Source organism: Lethenteron reissneri, chromosome 54, assembly GCF_015708825.2.
Source record: "Lethenteron reissneri isolate LAM-NWPU_2019-01 chromosome 54, ASM1570882v1, whole genome shotgun sequence".
In the NCBI taxonomy this organism is placed as follows: Eukaryota; Metazoa; Chordata; class Hyperoartia; order Petromyzontiformes; family Petromyzontidae; genus Lethenteron; species Lethenteron reissneri.
Genome location: NC_083832.1, coordinates 11,335,327 through 11,355,687, shown reverse-complemented (window position 1 = coordinate 11,355,687; position 20,361 = coordinate 11,335,327). Strand labels below are relative to the sequence as shown.

Genomic DNA, 20,361 nt, shown 5'->3' with positions numbered 1-20,361 from the left:
TGATGATGTCTTATGGGGAAGACCGACGCTCTAGATGGTGACACGTCTGATGTTTTTTCACGCGCAGTTCCAGCCGTCTTGCCTGGCTCTCGCGACATTGGCTCACCGGCATGGCATGGCCAAGCTGATCGCTCCCCCCACCCTACGAAACGTATTTAAGTCGAGGTTTGGCGCTTTGGTTTTTTTCATAACTTATCTGTGCACGTGGTGGCGCATCGGTCGCTTAATCCACCCATAACACCGCAGTCCCCAGCCAGGTGATGGAAGTAGAGCAATGGATTATTTAATCTATCTGTGCGGAGCTTTGAACGTTATCCCCAATTATTCATGACACCCATTCACGTAACCGGCCAAACATTCCAACGCAGGACCCTCCTTCCAAAGAAGTCTTGAGGCTCGAGGTTTTTTTCTAGCTAAAGTTCATTATTTTTTATTCATATTATTTTGTCCACGTGACTTTGGTCGTTGCTGTTAATGATCACAAACTTGCATATGTGCAACGCTGTACATTTAGTTTTTCAATACGTTTATTACAGTTTTAGATCGTTATGCCACAGCAGATATAACAAGCACTAACTGAATTATGCTCTTTTTTTTGGGCAAAAAAAACTGTGGCCTTAAAGGGGAAAAAACACATGTCTGTGTAAAATAGGCGCCGCGTTGGGCATTGACCCGTCTCTATCGCAGACCAGGGATAGAGTGCATAACAACACGAGGTGGAGACTGCGATTTACACCACGAGGCCTCGATGGGAATCATGTTCTCTGATGACCAATTCTTCAATTGGCTCATGGGATAGTTACCTACCCCTAGCAACATTGGCTATCGGGACAAACCCCTTCAATAACCTCGTGCGGTGTGAAGGAAGCTCAACACACAACAACTTGATATTGTTTTAATATTAAATATGTTTTATTCCACATCCTCCATCACATCATACATTGCGACATCCTGACATTCCGGACGGCATTACCAATTGCATCGGCGGTGTCAGGCACACCTGACTCATCAGAGCAGGCTGGAGGGGGGGGGGTAGTCAGGTAATTGCCATTCTGGGCTCAGGTATTTAAGATTGTTCGAACGTTTAGGAAGAAACCCCGCGTGTCGTGCTGTGTTCTTCTCAAGTCTACTTCTTCAGTTACATTGACTCTTTGGGGTTTGCTTCACCGGCAAATTCTATTCATTTTTGACAAAAGCACTCCATCCAATAATAAGCAATCATTTTTTTTCGTCCGGAAAACTTGTTGTACATTTGTTTTTGTTCATATAGACCGACAATCGCCCGTGGCGATGCCCCTTGTCGACCGTGGAGGCACCGAGGTTTGGTGGAGCACCACGCACGTGCTCTGAAACTCACTTCCCGTGCGGGTCGAGGCGCCTTACCGCGGCTCGCCACTAGAAGGCGGCACAGCAAACACGTGGACTGCCCCCCCCCCCCCCCCCCCCCGTTTCACCTGTTTCACCTGCACGGTGTGGAGTGTTTCCCCCTCGCACGCGTGGGTTTCTCTACGGGTGCACCGGTTTCCTCCGCACGTGTAAACACTCATGAATAATCCGATAACACCGTAACATATATAGAGAACCGCAGAGCTTGAACAATCGTTGTCGCCGGCTCACCAAATGGATGCCTCCTTGCCTGTCCGTGGTTGCTCCTCGAGCCTCCGAGTCATCCTCGCTCTCTCTACGAGAGCGAGCGGATACTGTGTGCGCTTGCGGTGCGTTACAAGTTGAACTTTTTTTTATTATCCAGCAAGCACCTAATTTGCGTCTCGTTCGAAATTTGCAGAGCTCTTCTTAAACTATGAAGACAATCTCAAACATTTCTGTCATTTTTTTTGCCACGGCTTTAAATTCCATGCCGCATGCTATCACCAAGTTTCCACGCTGATTGAACAAATGTAGCCTCCTGTATTCGTCTAAGTCTACGTCACTGCTTTAAGTATGGCCGAGTTAAAACCAAAGTATCCGCGGGGTATTTTTTCTGAATGCATTTGTTTTATGATCGGACAAGTGTGATCATTTTTATTATTTATCCAGTGGAAATGTAGGCACTGGCTTGCGGGAGCTCTCACTTGGCAAAGTCTTGTTAATTTTTCAGGTCAAAATTTGTCTCTCAATATATTAATCAATAGGCAGTGCCACAAATTAGACCGCTTACCCACACTGTGGAGCCCACTCTTGCATCTTCTGCTACAGAGGATGGCAGTTATTAATAAAACACATTCCGTCCATAACACTGTGGCCCTGAAAGGAAACAAACGTAACATAGGTGATGTTTTTTTTTAGAAATGTCCCTTCTTCATGGTCCATTTGACAAAGCTACATTGCACCTCACACTTGGCTTTGACATTCCTCCTCCTTGAAGACACTGGCGGTGTAACCATCAACTAAACTACAACATCAACAACAGGGCCATGCGCACATCTCCCCTTCGTGGTGGAGGATTAGAGGCCACAACCGCAGGCGGTGCGGGTTGTGGCCTTGCAACCCAAACTGTGGACCGGATAGCAGAGGTCGCAATCGGGTACCCGATACCCGTACCCTACCCGTACCCGGCCGGGTATCGGGTAGGGTACGGGTACGGCCGGGTACGGGTACCCGTTTGCGACCCTGGTGCGGCCGGGTACGGGTAAGGAATCAAAACCCGTTTGCGACCTCTGCCGGATAGCGAACCCACTCGCGAGTCTGCGCTCTTTCAACGGAGGAGGAATAGCAATACTACATTAACTCTTTGGAAGCCCTCTTGTGGCCACCAAACCTCGACATTTAGCTCTTGAACATATTGACATTATTCGCAAGAATATAATTTGTCAAATATAATGAGTTTCTTATCTTTGTAATTTGTGCTTATGCACCAGCAACAAAAAAATCTGCACGAGTTATGACCACTTGACATTCAAACCAAACATGTTTGGGTCGTCAGGACTGACATTGCCCACATTACGCGAAATACCAAATGTAATATTCTGTCTGTGCACATTCATTGGGCACAAGGTAGACGACAATCAACGCACTGCACTTGATAGCTCCCTTTAATCTGCAATAGCTGAAACCTGCTGAAACCTGGATTTGAACCCGGAGTGTCAGCAGCACTAGCTCAGCTATCTGACTAAATAGAAGCCTCCCAATGCACCCGCCTTACGACTAGACTACAAGAGACACATTTATGTACCGGTAGAATATGCTGAAGTACAGTGAATAACCCCCCAACCCACATTATGTGCGGAGGCCCTCATCCAGCAGTGCATTGACAAAAGATTGAAAATCATTGTTCTTGTTTTTATTCCTGAGGCGTAGAAACGGTATTCAAGCAAGGGCATCAATGTCAAGGACTGCTCTTTGTAAAGCGCTGGAGTGTAAAAATTATATATTTCTACAAATCCGACCACCTGTCCTGTTGTTAAATTACTTAATTGAATTTACTTTATTTATTGTATTTGACAGCAACACGGCCATTGCCATCACTGACTGCAGAGAGACTCACCGAGGCTTTCCTGATCAAACAAGTTTAACGATGTAAGCAAGAACAATAAAATATCATGAGATGAACATAAATTCCATATTCTCGCCTTCTGAGATCCGTCCAGTAACTTCTAAAGCACACTTAGGGGCTGCATCTTTCCACAGTTAGTGGATCACATCCCGTGTTCTACCGATGACACTTTATTCAAATCAAGTTAGAAATTATTCAAAGGATTCAATTCGGAGACAATGAACGTTATCAGAATGCATTACATTTAAATCCCAAACTAGGAAATTAAATCCGTACTTGCGCCTAAAGATCCAAACATCCGATAACCGAAACTCACCCCTACTACTACACATTAATATATACACTGTACACAGAGAGCACATTGCAGTTGCGTGTGAATATAATACTGCAGCAACTCATCCAGTTCATTGTGTTCACAAAGCTTTCTTAGCCAGGGCCTCATTTCTCACCGACTGTCTTCTGGGTCTCTGGTAGACTGGAGTAGAACAGCGTGATTAGTAACAACAGTCATAGTGACAGGTCGACTGGATGTCGTCTGTCGGCTGTGGGAATATCTTCTGGTGCCATTGATCGACCGGAGTAGATGGTTACGCGACTACTATTAGCTACAGACATCGGTGTGCCGGCAGTGAAAATGTTGTTCGGGTAATCGTCCCACACAGACCCCGGCTGGATAAAATTAAGCGAGATTCCCCCCCCCACCCACACCACTTCTGTAAACACCACGGCGTCTCTCCACGCTCGGAAAACATTCAGCGTCCACGCTCGGCCCCGTGCGGCACGTTCGCCGTCACGTTCCTCGTGTGCTTGGCTCCCATGGCCGGCTTGGCGTGCGGTGGCGAGGTGGCATTCTTGTGCCCAGGCCACGTCCGTTCGGGGATGCAGCCTTCCATCTGCAGCATCTCGGGCCAGTTCAGATACAGGTTCTTCTTGGGGATACTCCGCACGTGCTGTGGAGGCAGACAAACAGCACAGATGGCCCGTATAGTTTTGACAGGCTGCTTGGGGCAAGTGCCGTTCACGAGCACCTGTGAAGAAGGCCCGCACGGCAAACGAGGGGGCTAATGTGGCCAGCACTACGCCAGGCTGCATTTGTGTCCCCAGCGGTGATGTTCACACACTGCACCAAGTACTCATTTTAGGCTGAGTCAACGTAGGGGAGGCCCAGGACCTGTTCAGATAATCGTCGATTATATTGTCCTCAAGCGGGAATCTAGCTCGGGCTGCCGGGTTCGCAGCGCTGACCGCTGACCCACTGAGAACCCGAACACCGTGCCCAGGATTCAGCATCCTTTGTTTAATCGGGAGACGTCCCATCTCCTTTCTACCTTAATCGTTCACTCGCTCGCCACAGAGGCATTGCTGTGGCTGCGTCTGCTCAGACTGGTGACCTGCCGGCTTCTGCAGAGCCACCTGCAGTCCTTCATCAGGGAGCCTGAATATATTGGGTGAAAAATCAAGCCCCGCCTGGGTCAACTGGCGATCGCGTGGCCAGTATCTATTCGCGGGGAGTGGGGGGGGGTACCATCTCAAAGGGGCTCTTCCCCCGGATGCCCTTGGCCCCGACGAAAGCCCAGCTGTCCCTCCTCTTCAGCACCCGGGCCACTGAGCTCCCCAACTCAGTCAGCAGTTGCCGCGCGGTGGTGTTGAGCCTGCGGGAAGCCACGGGGCGATCACAAATCAGAGCCGGTGCGAGTCGCACTTCGGCGCACGGCGCTTTCACAAAACTTCGGTGGCTTCTTGGATTTTAAAATCGCCCGACTAATAATAATATGTTTGGGGTGTTGTCTACATTGTGATTGTAATTTAAACAAAAATATATGGTTATAAGTCGATGGTTTGATGGGGCATACCCAGTGAACTGTGATCGATGGGTGAGGAGCAAATGGAGTGTGAACGCAGTTGTGGGCTAGGGGTTTGGGTGGACGCGGGTTACATTCTGACTTGGGAGGAGTGGTTTCTGCTTGGTGTGGGTCAATTGGGCATGGTGAAATTTTTAAAACTATTAAACAATATTTTATTTTACCAGGTAAGGCTCACTGAGCTATGTAGCTCTTTTTCAGAAGCGACCTGGCCACAAATGATAGCTCAACAAAATAGATCATCACGTGGACATTTATAGCAGCCAAATACTGGAAACGCGTGTTTTCCAGATGTAGAAAAAATTCCACGCGATCACGGGGCGAGAGACATACTAACTCCGAGTATATAGGCATCAGGGTCAGGATAAAACTCACGACCTCCTGCATGTCAGGCGAGGTAGTTAACATCTCGCCACCGTGGCACCCACTAATCACGAGCGGTTGAAACTCAGATCCATATCCCAGTGTCTCAGCAGTGTCAGCCCGGTGTCTCAGCAGTGTCAGCCCGGTGTCTCAGCAGTGTCAGCCCGGTGTCTCAGCAGTGTCAGCCCGGTGTCTCAGCAGTGTCAGCCCAGTGTCTCAGCAGTGTCAGCCCGGTGTCTCAGCAGTGTCAGCCCAGTGTCTCAGCAGTGTCAGCCCGGTGTCTCAGCAGTGTCAGCCCGGGGTCTCAGCAGTGTCAGCCCGGTGTCTCAGCAGTGTCAGCCCGGTGTCTCAGCAGTGTCAGCCCAGTGTCTCAGCAGTGTCAGCCCGGTGTCTCAGCAGTGTCAGCCCGGTGTCTCAGCAGTGTCAGCCCGGTGTCTCAGCAGTGTCAGCCCAGTGTCTCAGCAGTGTCAGCCCGGTGTCTCAGCAGTGTCAGCCCGGTGTCTCAGCAGTGTCAGCCCGGTGTCTCAGCAGTGTCAGCCCGGTGTCTCAGCAGTGTCAGCCCGGTGTCTCAGCAGTGTCAGCCCAGTGTCTCAGCAGTGTCAGCCCGGTGTCTCAGCAGTGTCAGCCCGGTGTCTCAGCAGTGTCAGCCCAGTGTCTCAGCAGTGTCAGCCCGGTGTCTCAGCAGTGTCAGCCCAGTGTCTCAGCAGTGTCAGCCCGGTGTCTCAGCAGTGTCAGCCCAGTGTCTCAGCAGTGTCAGCCCGGTGTCTCAGCAGTGTCAGCCCGGTGTCTCTTGACTCCGGGGCCTCCCAGACCAAGTACTGACCTTGGACCTCTATGGTCTCTGATATCAATAATGATAAATCATCATCATGATTTGTTTTTGATTGAGCCGCCCTCCCATACCCCGGGGCATCTCAGGCCATTTTACATCTCACATCTCATCTCAACGCATTTCATTGGGTACCCCCAGTGGCAGCTGTCCCTGTGGGCACCAGGTGACTCAGCACGTGGCCTTCACATGGGCAATAGTCTGCTGCCAGTCGGGGGCGACGATTACAATGTGCAATCCCGATTGAGTAATAAGCGGTGCAATTTTTGAACTTGGGAAAGTTGGACACTTGAAGCCGGTACACAGTGGCCTAACTCTTGTGAATGACGTCAAGGGATCTTTAACTTCCACTGCGAGTGTCGTATTATTGTTTACTACGGGTAGTACACCACGCAGCATTAACCAGGGCGGCCGCCGCATTCGAAAACAGTGAACCTCTGCAACAGGCTGCGAGTAAATTTCGATTTAAAGCGTTCGTGACTGCAGGGATTCATCTTCTTGGTTCTTTCGGTAAAGTCACGTAGAAGGGAAATAATAAAATAATAAAAATAAAACATAATAAAATACAATTCTCACGACGTTTCGGCCACAACGCAAGCAGCCGTCCTCAGGTGAAGAACAGGGCTGTCAAGAAGACAGAGTCTGAATGACACAACCCAGGCTTCTATTTAAGCTGGGATGGAGGGGGAAGGGCGCCTTGACAAAATAATTTGCATATCAAGAGGAATTATTATGTTTTATTTTTATTATTTTATTATTTCCCTTCCACGTGACTTTACCGAAAGAACCAAGAAGAGGCTGCGAGCGCGCTATCGCCCCGTGCCTTGGATGGCGCAGGAGCCGAGCTCGCTCGGCGGGCTCGGCGGGCTCAGTGGGACCGGCGTGCTCGTCCTGCTGCCGCGTACCTGGTGGCCGGGTCGTGGAAGCTGGCGAGCATCACGATGGTGCCGGGCCTCATGGAGCGCAGGAAGTTCACCATTCCCGCGTCGTCTGTGCGCGTGGCCACGCACGGGCACGCCGCCGTGCATCAGAGAGACAAACGCAGATCAATGTTGGATTTCATTTCAGTTATTAGGTTTGTTGAACCAGCTGGCCTGGATTGGGCAAATCCGAGCCCACTTTTCACCCAGGAAACTGTAGAGCAGCACAGACTCTGTGTTACTAACCCACCATTACAACTAACAATAACATATTTAAGAATCACAATTGTTTGTATGCGTGTCGAACTTCTTTCGCATCGTACATAGTCAACCGTGCTATTCGGAGCATCTAGGTACTGGTGATCATCTCCCGTTTACAGCCCCGAGCCAGTGGTGGGGAATTCCACGTTCCTATGGCGGGGCAAGCCTTTACAGAAAACTACATACGGTATTCTTGACCGTCGTACTCGTTTTACAGAAGCCAGGAGGATGACGGGCAGAGTCGACCCCCCAACCAGAATGCGGTGCGGAGCGATGGCGCGGTGGATGGCGCAGTGCGCCGTGAGTGCGACTGTCCTCACCTCCGTTGAACGTGTTGAAATACGACGTCGCTAACATTTTCCCACTCGTACCTGCGACAGGGATTAGAGGTGCAAAAAAATATTGTAAATAATTCCACAGGTGCCGCCATCACCACCATCGTCATCAAAAAGCCACGCTCAGTCCACTGCTGGATGAAGACATCCCCAAGTTGTCACCGTCTGCCACGATCTTGTGGTGTAAATAATCCACTCAACACCTGCACAAGAGCTGATGTCATCACTCCATCTCTGCGTTGGATGTGCCCTTGGGTGTACAACCAAAGCAAAACAAAAATTTACCATTTCCTGTTTACAGGCCTGAGCCAGGGGTGGACATTCCACATTCCTCTGGTAGGGATGAGTTATCCCATAAAACATTCTCTGTTGACCTTTCAAAAAGTATTACTCATTTTCTAGACCCCAGAGGGATGATGGGCTGAGTCAACCCCCGACAGGGATGCGAACTTGCAGCCTCGTGGTCGCGGACTACAGCAATGGCAGATCGAGTTGTGTATTAGAACAATGTTCTCTGTTTACCCAGCAAAGCGACATCGTGTCCCAGGACTCTTTGTCAGGAGGGTCCTGCTACATTGAGACGTTTGGCCGATGCCGCTGTTGAGTTGCTTGCGACTGAGCTCAGGATGAAAGGCTTACCATTTACCAATGCGATATTTATCCCGAAGCCAACGTTATTCAGCACGGTGCTCATTAATCTGCGAGTGGGAAAACACGCACGCACACAAGACAACGTCGTTCGCTGGCATCCACAGTTCTGTATTCACCCCCGAGACACCCACAACATTTTGGTCAAAAATCACGGTAATTTTGAGTCTCCCTACAACAAGGTGATATAAATTCTGACTTTTGATGGAACTTTGTGAGATGAACGTTGAGATTTATAAGTTTTGCCGTGTGGAATCGCCCCACTTCTCCGGAGGACAAAACACAACGCGGAGTCTTTACTCGTCATCTCCGAAACTTAATTATTATTTTTATTCTTGTAGCTGCTGGTGTCTACTTAGCCGGCCTGCCCCCCTTCGCAAGGATTATGGCGGGAGGAGACACCGGCGACACCGCATTGCACAGCATTCACAGCCAAGCGGAACGGCAGCAGCCAGGCAGCGAGCTGGCGCCAACTGCTTCCCAAGCTCTGCAGTCCTCTACATATTGAGATTTATTTTTTTCTTTCAGTCAATGAGTGTTTTTACACGCGGGAGGGAAACCGGAGTTTTTACCGATAACCGCCGGGAACCGTTCGCTACAGGAGGAGACGGCAGGGGGTCGTAGGAAGGGGCAGAGATGGGGGAAGGGAGCGGCTCACATCTCGTCGTTGAAGCACAGCGTAGGCCCCAAGAAGTTTCCGGCGCCGGAGTCGATGCTGAAGGAGAAGTGGTGCGGGGGACACGGAGACTGCAGGCCACACACGTTGCCTCTCTTGGCAGGCGCTGGGGGACGGCGAGGAGGGGTGGCGCAATCATTGGGGGTGGCGCAATATAAACTAAAAGCAGTTTTTTATTTGACCAGGTAAGGTTCATTGAGCTGCCTTTTTCAGAAGCGACCTGGCCATAAATGATGGCTCAACGAAGTGGCTTATCATCACGTGGACATGTATAGCAACCAAATACTCAAAACGCACGTTGATTTTAAATGTGGAGGGAAACACCGGAGAATCCGGATAAAAACCTACTCAACCACGGGGAGAAAACGCAAACTCCAAATATACAGCAGGCATCGGTGTCGGGATCGAAAACCATGGGCTCCTGTATACCGGCGAGGTAGTTAACATCTTACCACCGTGGCGCCCAACGATGGGGGGCAGCGCAATCATCGGGGGGGGGGGGGGCAGTGCACGCCAGCACGCCCATGCCCAGGGACTCATTTCTCATTGAGTATTTTCCGGGACGCTGGCGGCAGTGGGGTAAGCAGCGTGTGGCTCGTGGGACACGATGGCTCCCGCCCGGGTTACCTTTCTTGGATCCCAGTGGCTTCCGTGTGGGCAGCAGAGGAGAGTCATTCGCGTTTTGATATCCAAGAGAGATGACGTTTCTGAGCCTTAGCCGGTGTTAGAAATGTGCTCTAAGGTCAGGGAGGTGGTCTTAAGATCGTTTGAGCATGCGTGGAGAAGAGACAAAGGAGATGGAATGAGAAGAGCCCTTGAGATTAGAAACCCTGGGACTCGCACAGGATCCATAGACTTACACAGGACCCATAGAATCACGCACAAACCCATCGAATCACAGAGACCCATAGACTAACGGACGACCCATTGACTCACACAAGATCCATAGACTCACACAGGAACCATAGACTCACACAGAGCCCCATAGACTCATACAGAGATCCATAGACTCACACAGAGACCCATAGACTCACCCAGAGACCCATAGACTAACACAGAGACCCATAGACTCACACAGAGACCCACAGACTCACACAGAGACCCATAGACTCACACAGAGACCCACAGACTCACACAGAGACCCATAGACTCACACAGAGACACATAGACTCACACAGAAACCCATCGAATAACACAGAAACCAGAGACTCATATGGGGAGACAGACTCAGCAGTAATGGGACCCGAGGCATGTGGATGTTTTTGCTGCACTTACGGTTTGGGTTGATTTGCCTTTTCACTTCTGCAAGACAGACACGCAACGCAAATTAACACTTGTTCTATGTTTGATTGTTCTATTTCAATTAAAACATTTTAATAAATAAATGTTGGAAGCAATTCATATCTTTTAAGTTCTCACCCTTGCATTAGAATATATAGAGCAGTTCACATTTTGACGATATCATGTGGTAATGCTCCATCACACGTTTTAAATCTATTACACAGTGAAAATTGAACTGAAGCTTGACTTTTAACACATTTTTATCGCAAATCAAATCACAATCGCAATATCTGTCAGAAATATCTCAATTTGATATTTTCCCCAAATGGTTCAGCGCTATGCGGCGTTCCAAAAAAAAATCAATTCCTGGAAATTATCGTTCGGAGGCCGTGCCGGACAATCATCGTCTCGCGTGTCCACCCGCTCGCCCGCAGTCTCGCATGTCCACCCGCTCGCCCGCAGTCTCGCGTGTCCACCCGCCCGCCGTCTCGCGTGTCCACCCGCCCGCAGTCTCGCGTGTCCACCCGCTCGCAGTCTCGCGTGTCCACCCGCCCGCAGTCTCGCGTGTCCACCCGCCCGTCTCGCCGTCTCGCGTGTCCACCCGCCCGCAGTCTCGCGTGTCCACCCGCTCGCCCGCAGTCTCGCGTCGTACCGGCCATCAGGCGGTGTATCCGCGATGACTTCTCCATGCTGGAGATGAAGACGTCGGTGATGACGAAGTAGACGATGCCGAGCGAGCACAGCACCAGCAGGAAGTGCCGCAGCTGCCCTGCCAGCCCAGCGGGGGGGGGGGGGGGGGGGGGTCACGCGCACGGGGGGGGGGGGTCACGCACAGCCGACGGTGGGTGGCGTGGGTGGTGGTGGGTGGTGGTGGGTGGTGGTGGTGGGTGGTGGTGGTGGGTGGTGGTGGTGGGTGGTGGTGGCGGCGTGGGGTGCTACAGCGTGGATGGGTGGTGGGATAGGGGTTGCCAACCTTCATCACGGATTGGCCGGAAGTTTTGACCAGACATTGGCATCGGACGTCCCGGTGGCTATTGGAAGCCATCGGAGAGATTTTAATGACAGTATCGGATATCGTAGGAAAGTAAATTATTCATAAATAAATAATTATCCTGGAATATCTTAAGTGAGAGTTGGCAACCCTATGAGTGTGTTGGTTGATAACAAATAGCTAGGTGGGTGGGTAGGTGCACAGTTTGGTAGGTGGGTGGGTAGGTAAGTTGGTGCGTGTGGAGGTGGGTGGGTAGGTGGGTTAGCTCGGTGGATTGGCGCGTGGTAGGTAGGTGGGTGGGTAGTAGGTATGTAGATAAAGTAGGTGGGTAGCAGAGATGTGGTGTCGTCATTGAAATATATTTATGCAGTCAAAATATATGCATTGAATTGTGTGCATAACAGTCAATTAATTGTTTGTATTCCAATGGTAATAATTTGTATTTTATTTTACAAGTAATATTATCCATCTATATTATCATGAAGTCGACATGGGGTAGAGCGGTGGTGCAGTGGTCAGCGCACTGCGCTTCAAACCCGGCGACCTGAGTTCAACTCCGGATCACCGCCAACATCGGCGGCGAGTGACATCCGAACCGAATCCTGGGCCCCGCACGCCCGTTCACCAACCCGCACTGACCAGCGTGGTGAAGTATGGTCAAAACCACTACCACGACCAACACGACATGGGGATCCCGTCGTAAAGCAGTGGAATGACAGTCGGCTGTCGATGTATCGGGAATAGCTACGCACGTACGTAGGTAGGTGTGTGTGGAGATCGGCACGTGATCATGTAGCTGCGTGAACAGGTAGGAGGGCAGCGAGCGAGTACTTGGGTAGGTACATGGCTAGGTAGGTGCACAGGTAGGTGAGGAGAGAGAAGGAGTGTCGGTGGACGAGGTGGGTATGCAGGTATGCAGGTAGGCAGGCCGGCAGGAATGACCTTTGTGGTGATTGAACAACGTTTTTCAACACAGGTATTTAGCATTTAAATTAAAAACATTGCACAGAGAAAAGACTTTGCACGAGCCATGGAGGCTTAGCCCGCCAATCTCGTGAACAAAGCGGTTTCAATTCTAGATTTGAAGCTTTCGTGACTGCAAGGATTCATACTCTTAGGTTTTTTCCGGTAAAGTCACGTAGGTAAAAACATTTAAAATTAATAAAAGTAAAATAAAGATCACGACGTTTCGGAGGCAACACAAGCTTCCGTCTTCAGGTGGAACCGTCACAGCACGCTTGCTGTATCAAGCAAAATATAAATTCCAAGAGACCCGATCTTGTATATATTTATTTTACTTTTATTAATTTTAAAATTTTTACCTACGTGACTTTACCGAAAAAACCTAAGAGTACGGTTTCAATTCATTTTCATCACCGCGAATTCAGCCACGCACGACTTAAAGGGGAGCGACCTTCAGCAAACATCGGATAGAGAATGATTAAGGGGTCATCCATTTAGTACGATCGATTATTAAAGCTGTTCCATCAGCACCAGCGTTGTTCCCGAAGAGCGACACACACACACACACACAGAGTGGGGCGGGCGCTTCGATGGTCATTACAGGCAGGTGCCAGAAACCTGAAAAATGACATTCAGGAGATCAGAGAAATGTGTTTTTTACGCAATGCATTTTACTTACACGATCAAAACAAAACAACCTTAAAAAAGATGAATGATAAATAGGTTTGCATCATTCATTGTTTTGCTAAAAAAACAAGTACTGTCGAAACCCAGTCATATATTTATTCATAGATCTAGTCAAATATGCATTTTAGTCATATCTGATTTAAATTGAGATCCCTTCCCTTTATAACTCACTTATCCTCTCCCATTCCCAAGTCAAAGGTCGTAAATACTGACCCAGTAGCATAGCTTGAAAACCAGAGCCAATCAACAATTGTAAGCATCATTTTCATTCTCGGTGACCCAGAATTAGTAAAGTTGGACTACATTGATTTCGGAAGCATTTTGGCTGTCGACCGGTGTTTTTAAACCGGTCATCACAAGCCATCATTGTCCTCTTCATCGCATACGCCTGGGAGTTCGATCTCGACGACTGCGCAATGGGTATCGCATGCCGGTGCGAGGTCAACTCCGGCGTGGCGGCACTCCGTGGTGTCGTGGCAAGGCTCCACATGGCTTACAGGAAATGCCTCTCGCTGTAAGTTGGCACGCCATACCAAGCCACTTCAATAGCTCTCTCGCTTTAAAGGCGAGGCAGAGTTTCATGAAAATCCCTCTAAACAATGGTAATCCGCGCGTCACTCCTCCGATGCGTGTTTACCTGCTAATTTTTACTCCTGGAAAGTGGAGTGGGGACTCAATGGTTGGAACACTTGCGCTGCCAGTCACCAGAGTGTCCAATGGTTTACGCTGGCGCTCACTACTCCTGGCTCAGAGGCACTCTAGCCGTGCCTGAGTACGTTGCATCTGATCTTGTTTGTCTTGCCCCCATGCGGTCGCTCTATCCACATTCCTACTACGACAGAGACTTCACGTGCAGGGTGGAGCAGTGGTTAGCGTCACTGTGCTCTTGGCTCTGCGACCTGAGTTCCATTCCCGGTCACAGCTGACACCAGTCGCGAGTTACGTCTCAACCATGACTAACGCGGCGTCATCCAGCAGTGGATCGATGAAGGGCTGTAGTCTTTAAGATCTGTTCCAAGTCAAATTCAGCGCCGTCTTTTCTTACTTTTGTCAGACAACGTACATTTTTTATAATTTATTTTATTCAAATCACACCCCCCCCACCCCCTGATGCGTTTTCGAGTTGTGCCGCGTGACGTTCGGCACGATGTCCGACGTTTCGCTCCACGCGCTCGGAGCTCTGAATCCGGTTCCCAAAGAAGCTGCCTGGCACGTGGAGCGAAACGCCGAAACATCGCGGCCGAACGACGGGCGGGACGACCCGAAAGTCAAATTTCGATTTAAAGCTTTCGTGACTGCAGGGATTCATCTTCTTGGTTCTTTCGGTAAAGTCAGGTCGAAGGGAAATAATAAAATAATAAAAATAAAACATTATAAAATAATTCTCACGACGTTTCGGCCATAACGCAAGCAGCCGTCCTCAGGTGAAGAACAGGTCTGTCGGAAAGACAGCGTCTGAATGAACACCACCAAGCTTGGCAGCGTATATTTAAGCTGGGTTGGAGGGGGAAGAGCGCCTTGACAAAGGAATTTGCATATCAAGAGAAATTTAGCATATTTATGGCAAATGCAGATATGGGATTAGTCACTACTTGTGGAATGCGTAGGAGGTGGGGAGGGGTCAAAGTCATATTATGCCCGTGCATTATGCAGTATGCAGGATTAGCAGCACCAACGTCCTTCATTGTGCGTCTCTCTGCATCTAAACACACACACACCAACTTGTCACGCTAAGCCTATGGGCCTGGCTGTTGCCTTTCCCAGTCGAATGTTCTGAAGCAGCACTCGTTCTGGGCAGAGGGTGCCGCGTCACTCCAGCCCGCTGGGTCTCATCAGAGCCACCGTTGGCACAGCGGAGGAAAGTTTACACCTCGGCGAGCGGCGGCAGGTTTTAGAGATGTGTATTCATACTGGAGGAATCCGATGAGCTATAAAGCTCTTTTTGCACAGATGTCCCAGTAGGAGGCGGGTAAGAACGTAACAACAAACGATACAAAATCTTGATAGTGGTACAAAGTACAATAAATGTAGACAAATCACCCTAAACACATACAAATAAACCTAAACCGTCCCACCCTACCAGACAAAGCCCACTGCGGTATTAACTCGTTGTTCAGAAGCGACTTGACCACCACAAACGACAGCTCAACAAAGTGGCCCATCAAGGAACCTCCCAAAAAAAACAACCCCATCGTCACGAGCCGAGGCCGCCGTGGGCCCCGTCAGCCCACACACAGGAGGAGGAGGAGGTCCTTACCAACCAAAGAGGAGACGGAGGGTTGCTCCATGCTTCTGTGCCGCAGCTGCGAAACCTCCGACTCCAGTCCAAATAATGCCAGAGCAGCCCATCAGAATAACGTCCAATCAGTGTTATGAAACAAAAGGTTGCCCCGACTGGCGAATTTTAATCGCAGCACTGTAATCGGTTCGCAAAGAGCACGAACAGAGGAATATTCATCCTCGTTGGGTCTTTCGGTAAATTCCCCTTAAAAAAACAAATCACGACGTTTCAATCGACCGCAACACAAAGCAATAGTCCCGAGTTAATGCCTCAGTGGGCTTTGTCTGCTAGGATGGGGATGGTTAAATGTTGTATTTGTTTGTGTTTATGGCGATTTGTCTACCTTTCTTGTACTTCGCACCACTAGCATATTTTTCACCTGAGGACGATTGCTTGTGTTGCGATCGAAACGTCGTGATTGTTTTTATATGTTTTCTTCTATCTACGTGACTTTACCGAAAGACCAGAGTATGAATTATTGCAGTCACGAAAGCTTTAAGTTAAGAGGAATTTTTTTTTCCTAAAACGTACAGGGCGTTGGAGCTTTTGCCACTTTCAAAATTCACAAAAGATCCCCGTTGTGTTTCTTTGCCTCGGTGGGGAAAGGTTTCATTCTTGGCGAGACTTTAGTGTCCTTAATCGTTGCTCAAGAAAACACCGGACAGTTTGGGCATACATTGGAAATGCGTGAAACCTGAGGAGTGTGACGCACACGTTGACAATGAGGTGACGCTACAAATGTCCCACGTGCTGCATCGGCATGATCAAAATGTGTAGCCATTTGCGAAAGATACAATTATCAAGAAACAGGGCACAGGTAATGATCACATAATAGCCAATGTCAATGTAAATACATACACGCAGACACACACACACGCGCATGTCCAATTGTGTGGTACTGGATCAAGACAGTGACGCTTCACAATTCGACGCGTGCGCTGGGAGAAACTTGAGAACCCACACCAAAGCGCGCTTTGTGGCAGATGACGTGAATGGAAGCGGTGTTCATTTGACTCCGTGGCCATCTGACAATACAATAACAAAAACAACTATCGAGAGAACAATTGCAAGGTATTCTCCTGAAGCAAGGCCACAAGTAAAACAAATATCCACGAGCAAGACATTGCCACTGTCCCAGCACAGAGCACCGTGTGAAACCCATCAGCACCTGTTCACAGCCCACCATCCATCCCTTCCGAGATCGATAATCGGAACACACACCGCTGCCATGCTGACACTAACTCAGCAATGACTTCCCGTGGCAGGAGTCGGCAAGCAACAATAGCAAGAAGAGATTTTTTGTTTAATTCGGGGGGGAAATCCCCCCCCTCCTCCTTAATATTTCAAAAGCCGGCAATGCACGCGTGGTGACTACGAGACGACGGTGGTCATTAGTAGTAGTAGTACTAGTAGTAGTAATATTAATAATAGTAGTACTCGTAGTACTAGTAGTAGTAATATTAATAATAGTAGTACTCGTAGTACTAGTAGTAGTAATATTAATAATAGTAGTACTCGTAGTACTAGTAGTAGTAATATTAATAATAGTAGTACTCGTAGTACTAGTAGTAGTAATATTAATAATAGTAGTACTCGTAGTACTAGTAGTAGTAATATTAATAATAGTAGTACTCGTAGTACTAGTAGTAGTAATATTAATAATAGTAGTAGTACTATTAATAATAGTAGTAGTACTAGTAGTAGTAATATTAATAATAGTAGTAGTACTATTAATAATAGGAATAATAGTAGTAGTACTAGTAATAATAGTAGTAGTAATAAGTAACCGTCACGAAGCAGTCCTGAAGAAGCCGCTCGCGGCTCTGGAGCTGCAGGTTGCCGGCACAGGAATGAGGAATTTCCACTCATGGTTCAGGGCTGTGAACACCAGATAAGCAAGCAAAGCCTCAACACTCATTAGAGCAAGAACTAACTCTGAACGAAGCGGCGTGTTACACGAAATTAAGCTCAAAACGACGTTTTATTTTACCAGGTGAATCCCACCGAGATATAGAGCTGTTTTTCAGAAGCGATATTTAAAGCAGCCAAGTACTCTAAACTCTGCTGAATGTGGAGGGAAAACCGAAGGATCCGGAAAAAAATCCACTCGACCGCAGGGAGAGAGAGACACGCAAACTCCAAATATACAGCAGGCCGTCAGGATCGGCATCGAACCCACGACCTCCTGTATACCAAGCGATGTAGTTAACATCTCACCACAAAGAGAGAGACACGCAAACTCCAAATATACAGCAGCCGTCAAGGTCGGGATCGAACCCACGATCTCCTGTATACCAGGCGATGTAGTTAACATCTCACCACGGGGAGAGAGAGAGAGACACGCAAACTCCAAATATACAGCAGGCCGTCAAGGTCGGGATCGAACCCACGACCTCCTCTATACCAGGCGAGGTAGTTAACATCTCACCACGGGGAGAGAGAGACACGCAAACTCCAAATATACAGCAGGCGTCAAGATCGGGATCGAACCCACGATCTCCTGTATACCAGGCGATGTAGTTAACATCTCACCACGGGGAGAGAGACACGCAAACTCCAAATATACAGCAGGCGTCAAGGTCGGGATCGAACCCACGACCTCCTGTATACCAGGTGATGTAGTTAACATCTCACCACGGGGAGAGGGAGACACGCAAACTCCAAATATACAGAAGGCCCACAGGGTCGGGATCGAACCCCCGACCTCCTGCATACCAGGCGAGGTAGTTAACATCAGCCAGTCTTCGCACGCCACGGTGGGAAAGCAGGCGGGACGTCCCAGCAAAGTCGGCGACAATAATCCGAAGCTGGAGGTCGCCGCCTTTCTTGATTCGCGTCTTCCCGAAACCAAAGGAAAGAAGCGAAAGGCGAAGAAAGTGGAGGGGAGTGGTGGTGGTGGTGGTTGGTGTGTGTGTGGGGGGTGGTGGTGGTTGTTGGTGTGTGTGGGGGGTGGTGGTGGTGGGGGGTAGACACACAGCGACCCAGGCCGACTCACTCTGTATCCTCATGCCCCGCCAGCCTCGAGCGAGTGAGCAGCAGCAGCGGCAGCGGCACTGCCGGGCAGCCCCGCCACCAAATATCCTGCACCTCGGAGGAGACCTGAAAAAAAAAGTCGCGACGCTTGCGGGACAGCGCATTCCTCTCTCTTGCTGCGCCCCCCCCCACCCCCCCACCACCGTGCTTTTTTCCCTGCTCTCTCTCTTCTTATATTTGCCTCGGAGCTCTTCTTAACAACAGCAGCGACAACAAAAAAGAAGTGAAATGCATCGCGTGCACATTTCTCGCCGGGGCGGGAGGCCGGATGCGCGGTCCACGCCGACTTCGCGGACGACGACGGCGGCGGTGGCGGTGACCCTCGGTGGTGACCCCAGGTGGTGACCCCCGACGGTGACTCCAGGCAGTGACCCTCGGTGGTGACCCCAGGTTGTGACCCCCGACGGTGACTCCAGGCGGTGACCCTCGGTGGTGACCCCAGGTGGTGACCCCCGACGGTGACTCCAGGCGGTGACCCTCGGTGGTGACCCCCGACGGTGACTCCAGGTGGTGACTCTCGGTGGTGACCCCAGGTGGTGACCCCCGACGGTGACTCCAGGCGGTGACCCTCGGTAGTGACCCCAGGTGGTGACCCCCGACGGTGACTCCAGGTGGTGACCCTCGGTAGTGACTCTTGGTGGTGACCCCAGGTGGTGACCCCCGACGGTGACCCCAGGCGGTGACCCTCGGTGGTGACCCTCGGTGGCGACCCCCGGCGGTGACCCTCGGCGATGACCCCCAGTGATGACCCCCGGCGGTGACTCTCGGTGGTGACCCTCGGTGATGACCCTCGGTGATGACCCCCGGTGGTGAACCCCGGCGGTAACTCCCGGTGATGACCCTCGGTGGTGACCCCCGGCGGTGGTGACCCTCAGCGCCGACGGCTTTCAAATCGCCTCGAACATTGCCCCATAGACTTTCTATTGTAACTGGTTCTCTATCTCTTAACATTTCCCCATAGACTTTCTATTGGAACCGGTTCCCTATCTCTTAACATTGCCCCATAGACTTTCTATTGTAACCGGTTCCCTATCTCTTAACATTGCCCCATAGACTTTCTATTGTAACCGGTTCCCTATCTCTTAACATTGCCCCATAGACTTTCTATTGGAACCGGTTCTCTATCTCTTAACATTGCCCCATAGACTTTCTATTGTAACCGGTTCCCTATCTCTTAACATTGCCCCATAGACTTCTATGGAACGGTTCCCTATCTCTTAACATTGCCCCATAGACTTTCTATTGTAACCGGTTCCCTATCTTATCTCTTAACATTGCCCCATAGACTTTCTATTGGAACCGGTTCTCTATCTCTTAACATTGCCCCATAGACTTTCTATTGTACCGGTTCCCTTCTCTTAACATTGCCCCATAGACTTTCTATTGGAACCGTTTCTCTATCTCTTAACATTGCCCCATCGACTTTCTATTGGAACCGGTTCCCTATCTCTTAACATTGCCCCATAGACTTTCTATTGGAACCGGTTCCCTATCTCTTAACATTGCCCCATAGACTTTCTATTGTAACCGGTTCTCTATCTCTTAACATTGCCCCATAGACTTTCTATTGGAACCGGTTCCCTATCTCTTAACATTGCCCCAGATAGACTTTCTATTGTAACCGGTTCTCTATCTCTTAACATTGCCCCATAGACTTTCTATTGTAACCGGTTCCCTTATCTCTTAACATTGCCCCATAGACTTTCTATTGGAACCGGTTCTATCTCTTAACATTGCC

General features: G+C 49.6%; 1 protein-coding gene across 6 annotated transcripts; it reads right to left on the bottom strand.

Moving 5' to 3' along the window:
* Positions 1–888: 888 nt before the first annotated feature.
* Positions 889–18,730, bottom strand: LOC133356543 (protein FAM3A-like). 6 transcript variants are annotated; one of them, XM_061574113.1, is made up of 10 exons: positions 18,586–18,660; positions 15,567–15,627; positions 11,321–11,437; positions 10,663–10,689; positions 9,370–9,493; positions 8,703–8,761; positions 8,049–8,099; positions 7,453–7,537; positions 5,019–5,145; positions 889–4,443 (listed from the first exon to the last, which is right to left on the bottom strand). In XM_061574113.1, exons 2-10 carry the CDS (start codon positions 15,595–15,597, stop codon positions 4,246–4,248), a joined length of 819 nt encoding a protein of 272 aa, XP_061430097.1. In that variant the 5' UTR covers positions 15,598–15,627; positions 18,586–18,660; the 3' UTR covers positions 889–4,245. The 6 variants fall into 6 exon arrangements, with proteins under 6 accessions (XP_061430097.1, XP_061430095.1, XP_061430093.1 ...); XM_061574111.1 differs by lacking the exon at positions 18,586–18,660 and adding an exon at positions 18,306–18,501; XM_061574109.1 differs by lacking the exon at positions 15,567–15,627 and having other exon boundaries at positions 18,586–18,730.
* Between the last annotated feature and the right edge of the window lie 1,631 nt (positions 18,731–20,361).

Coding starts and splice junctions, on each gene's coding strand:
- LOC133356543 (XM_061574109.1), bottom strand. CDS start 18,727: ATGCGCTGTCCCGCAAGCGTCGCGACTTTTTTTTTCAGGTCTCCTCCG. Junction 9,494..10,662: donor AAGGCAAATCAACCCAAACC/GTAAGTGCAGCA, acceptor GCCGTCCCCCAG/CGCCTGCCAAGAGAGGCAAC. Junction 5,146..7,452: donor TTCCACGACCCGGCCACCAG/GTACGCGGCAGC, acceptor GGCTTCCCGCAG/GCTCAACACCACCGCGCGGC.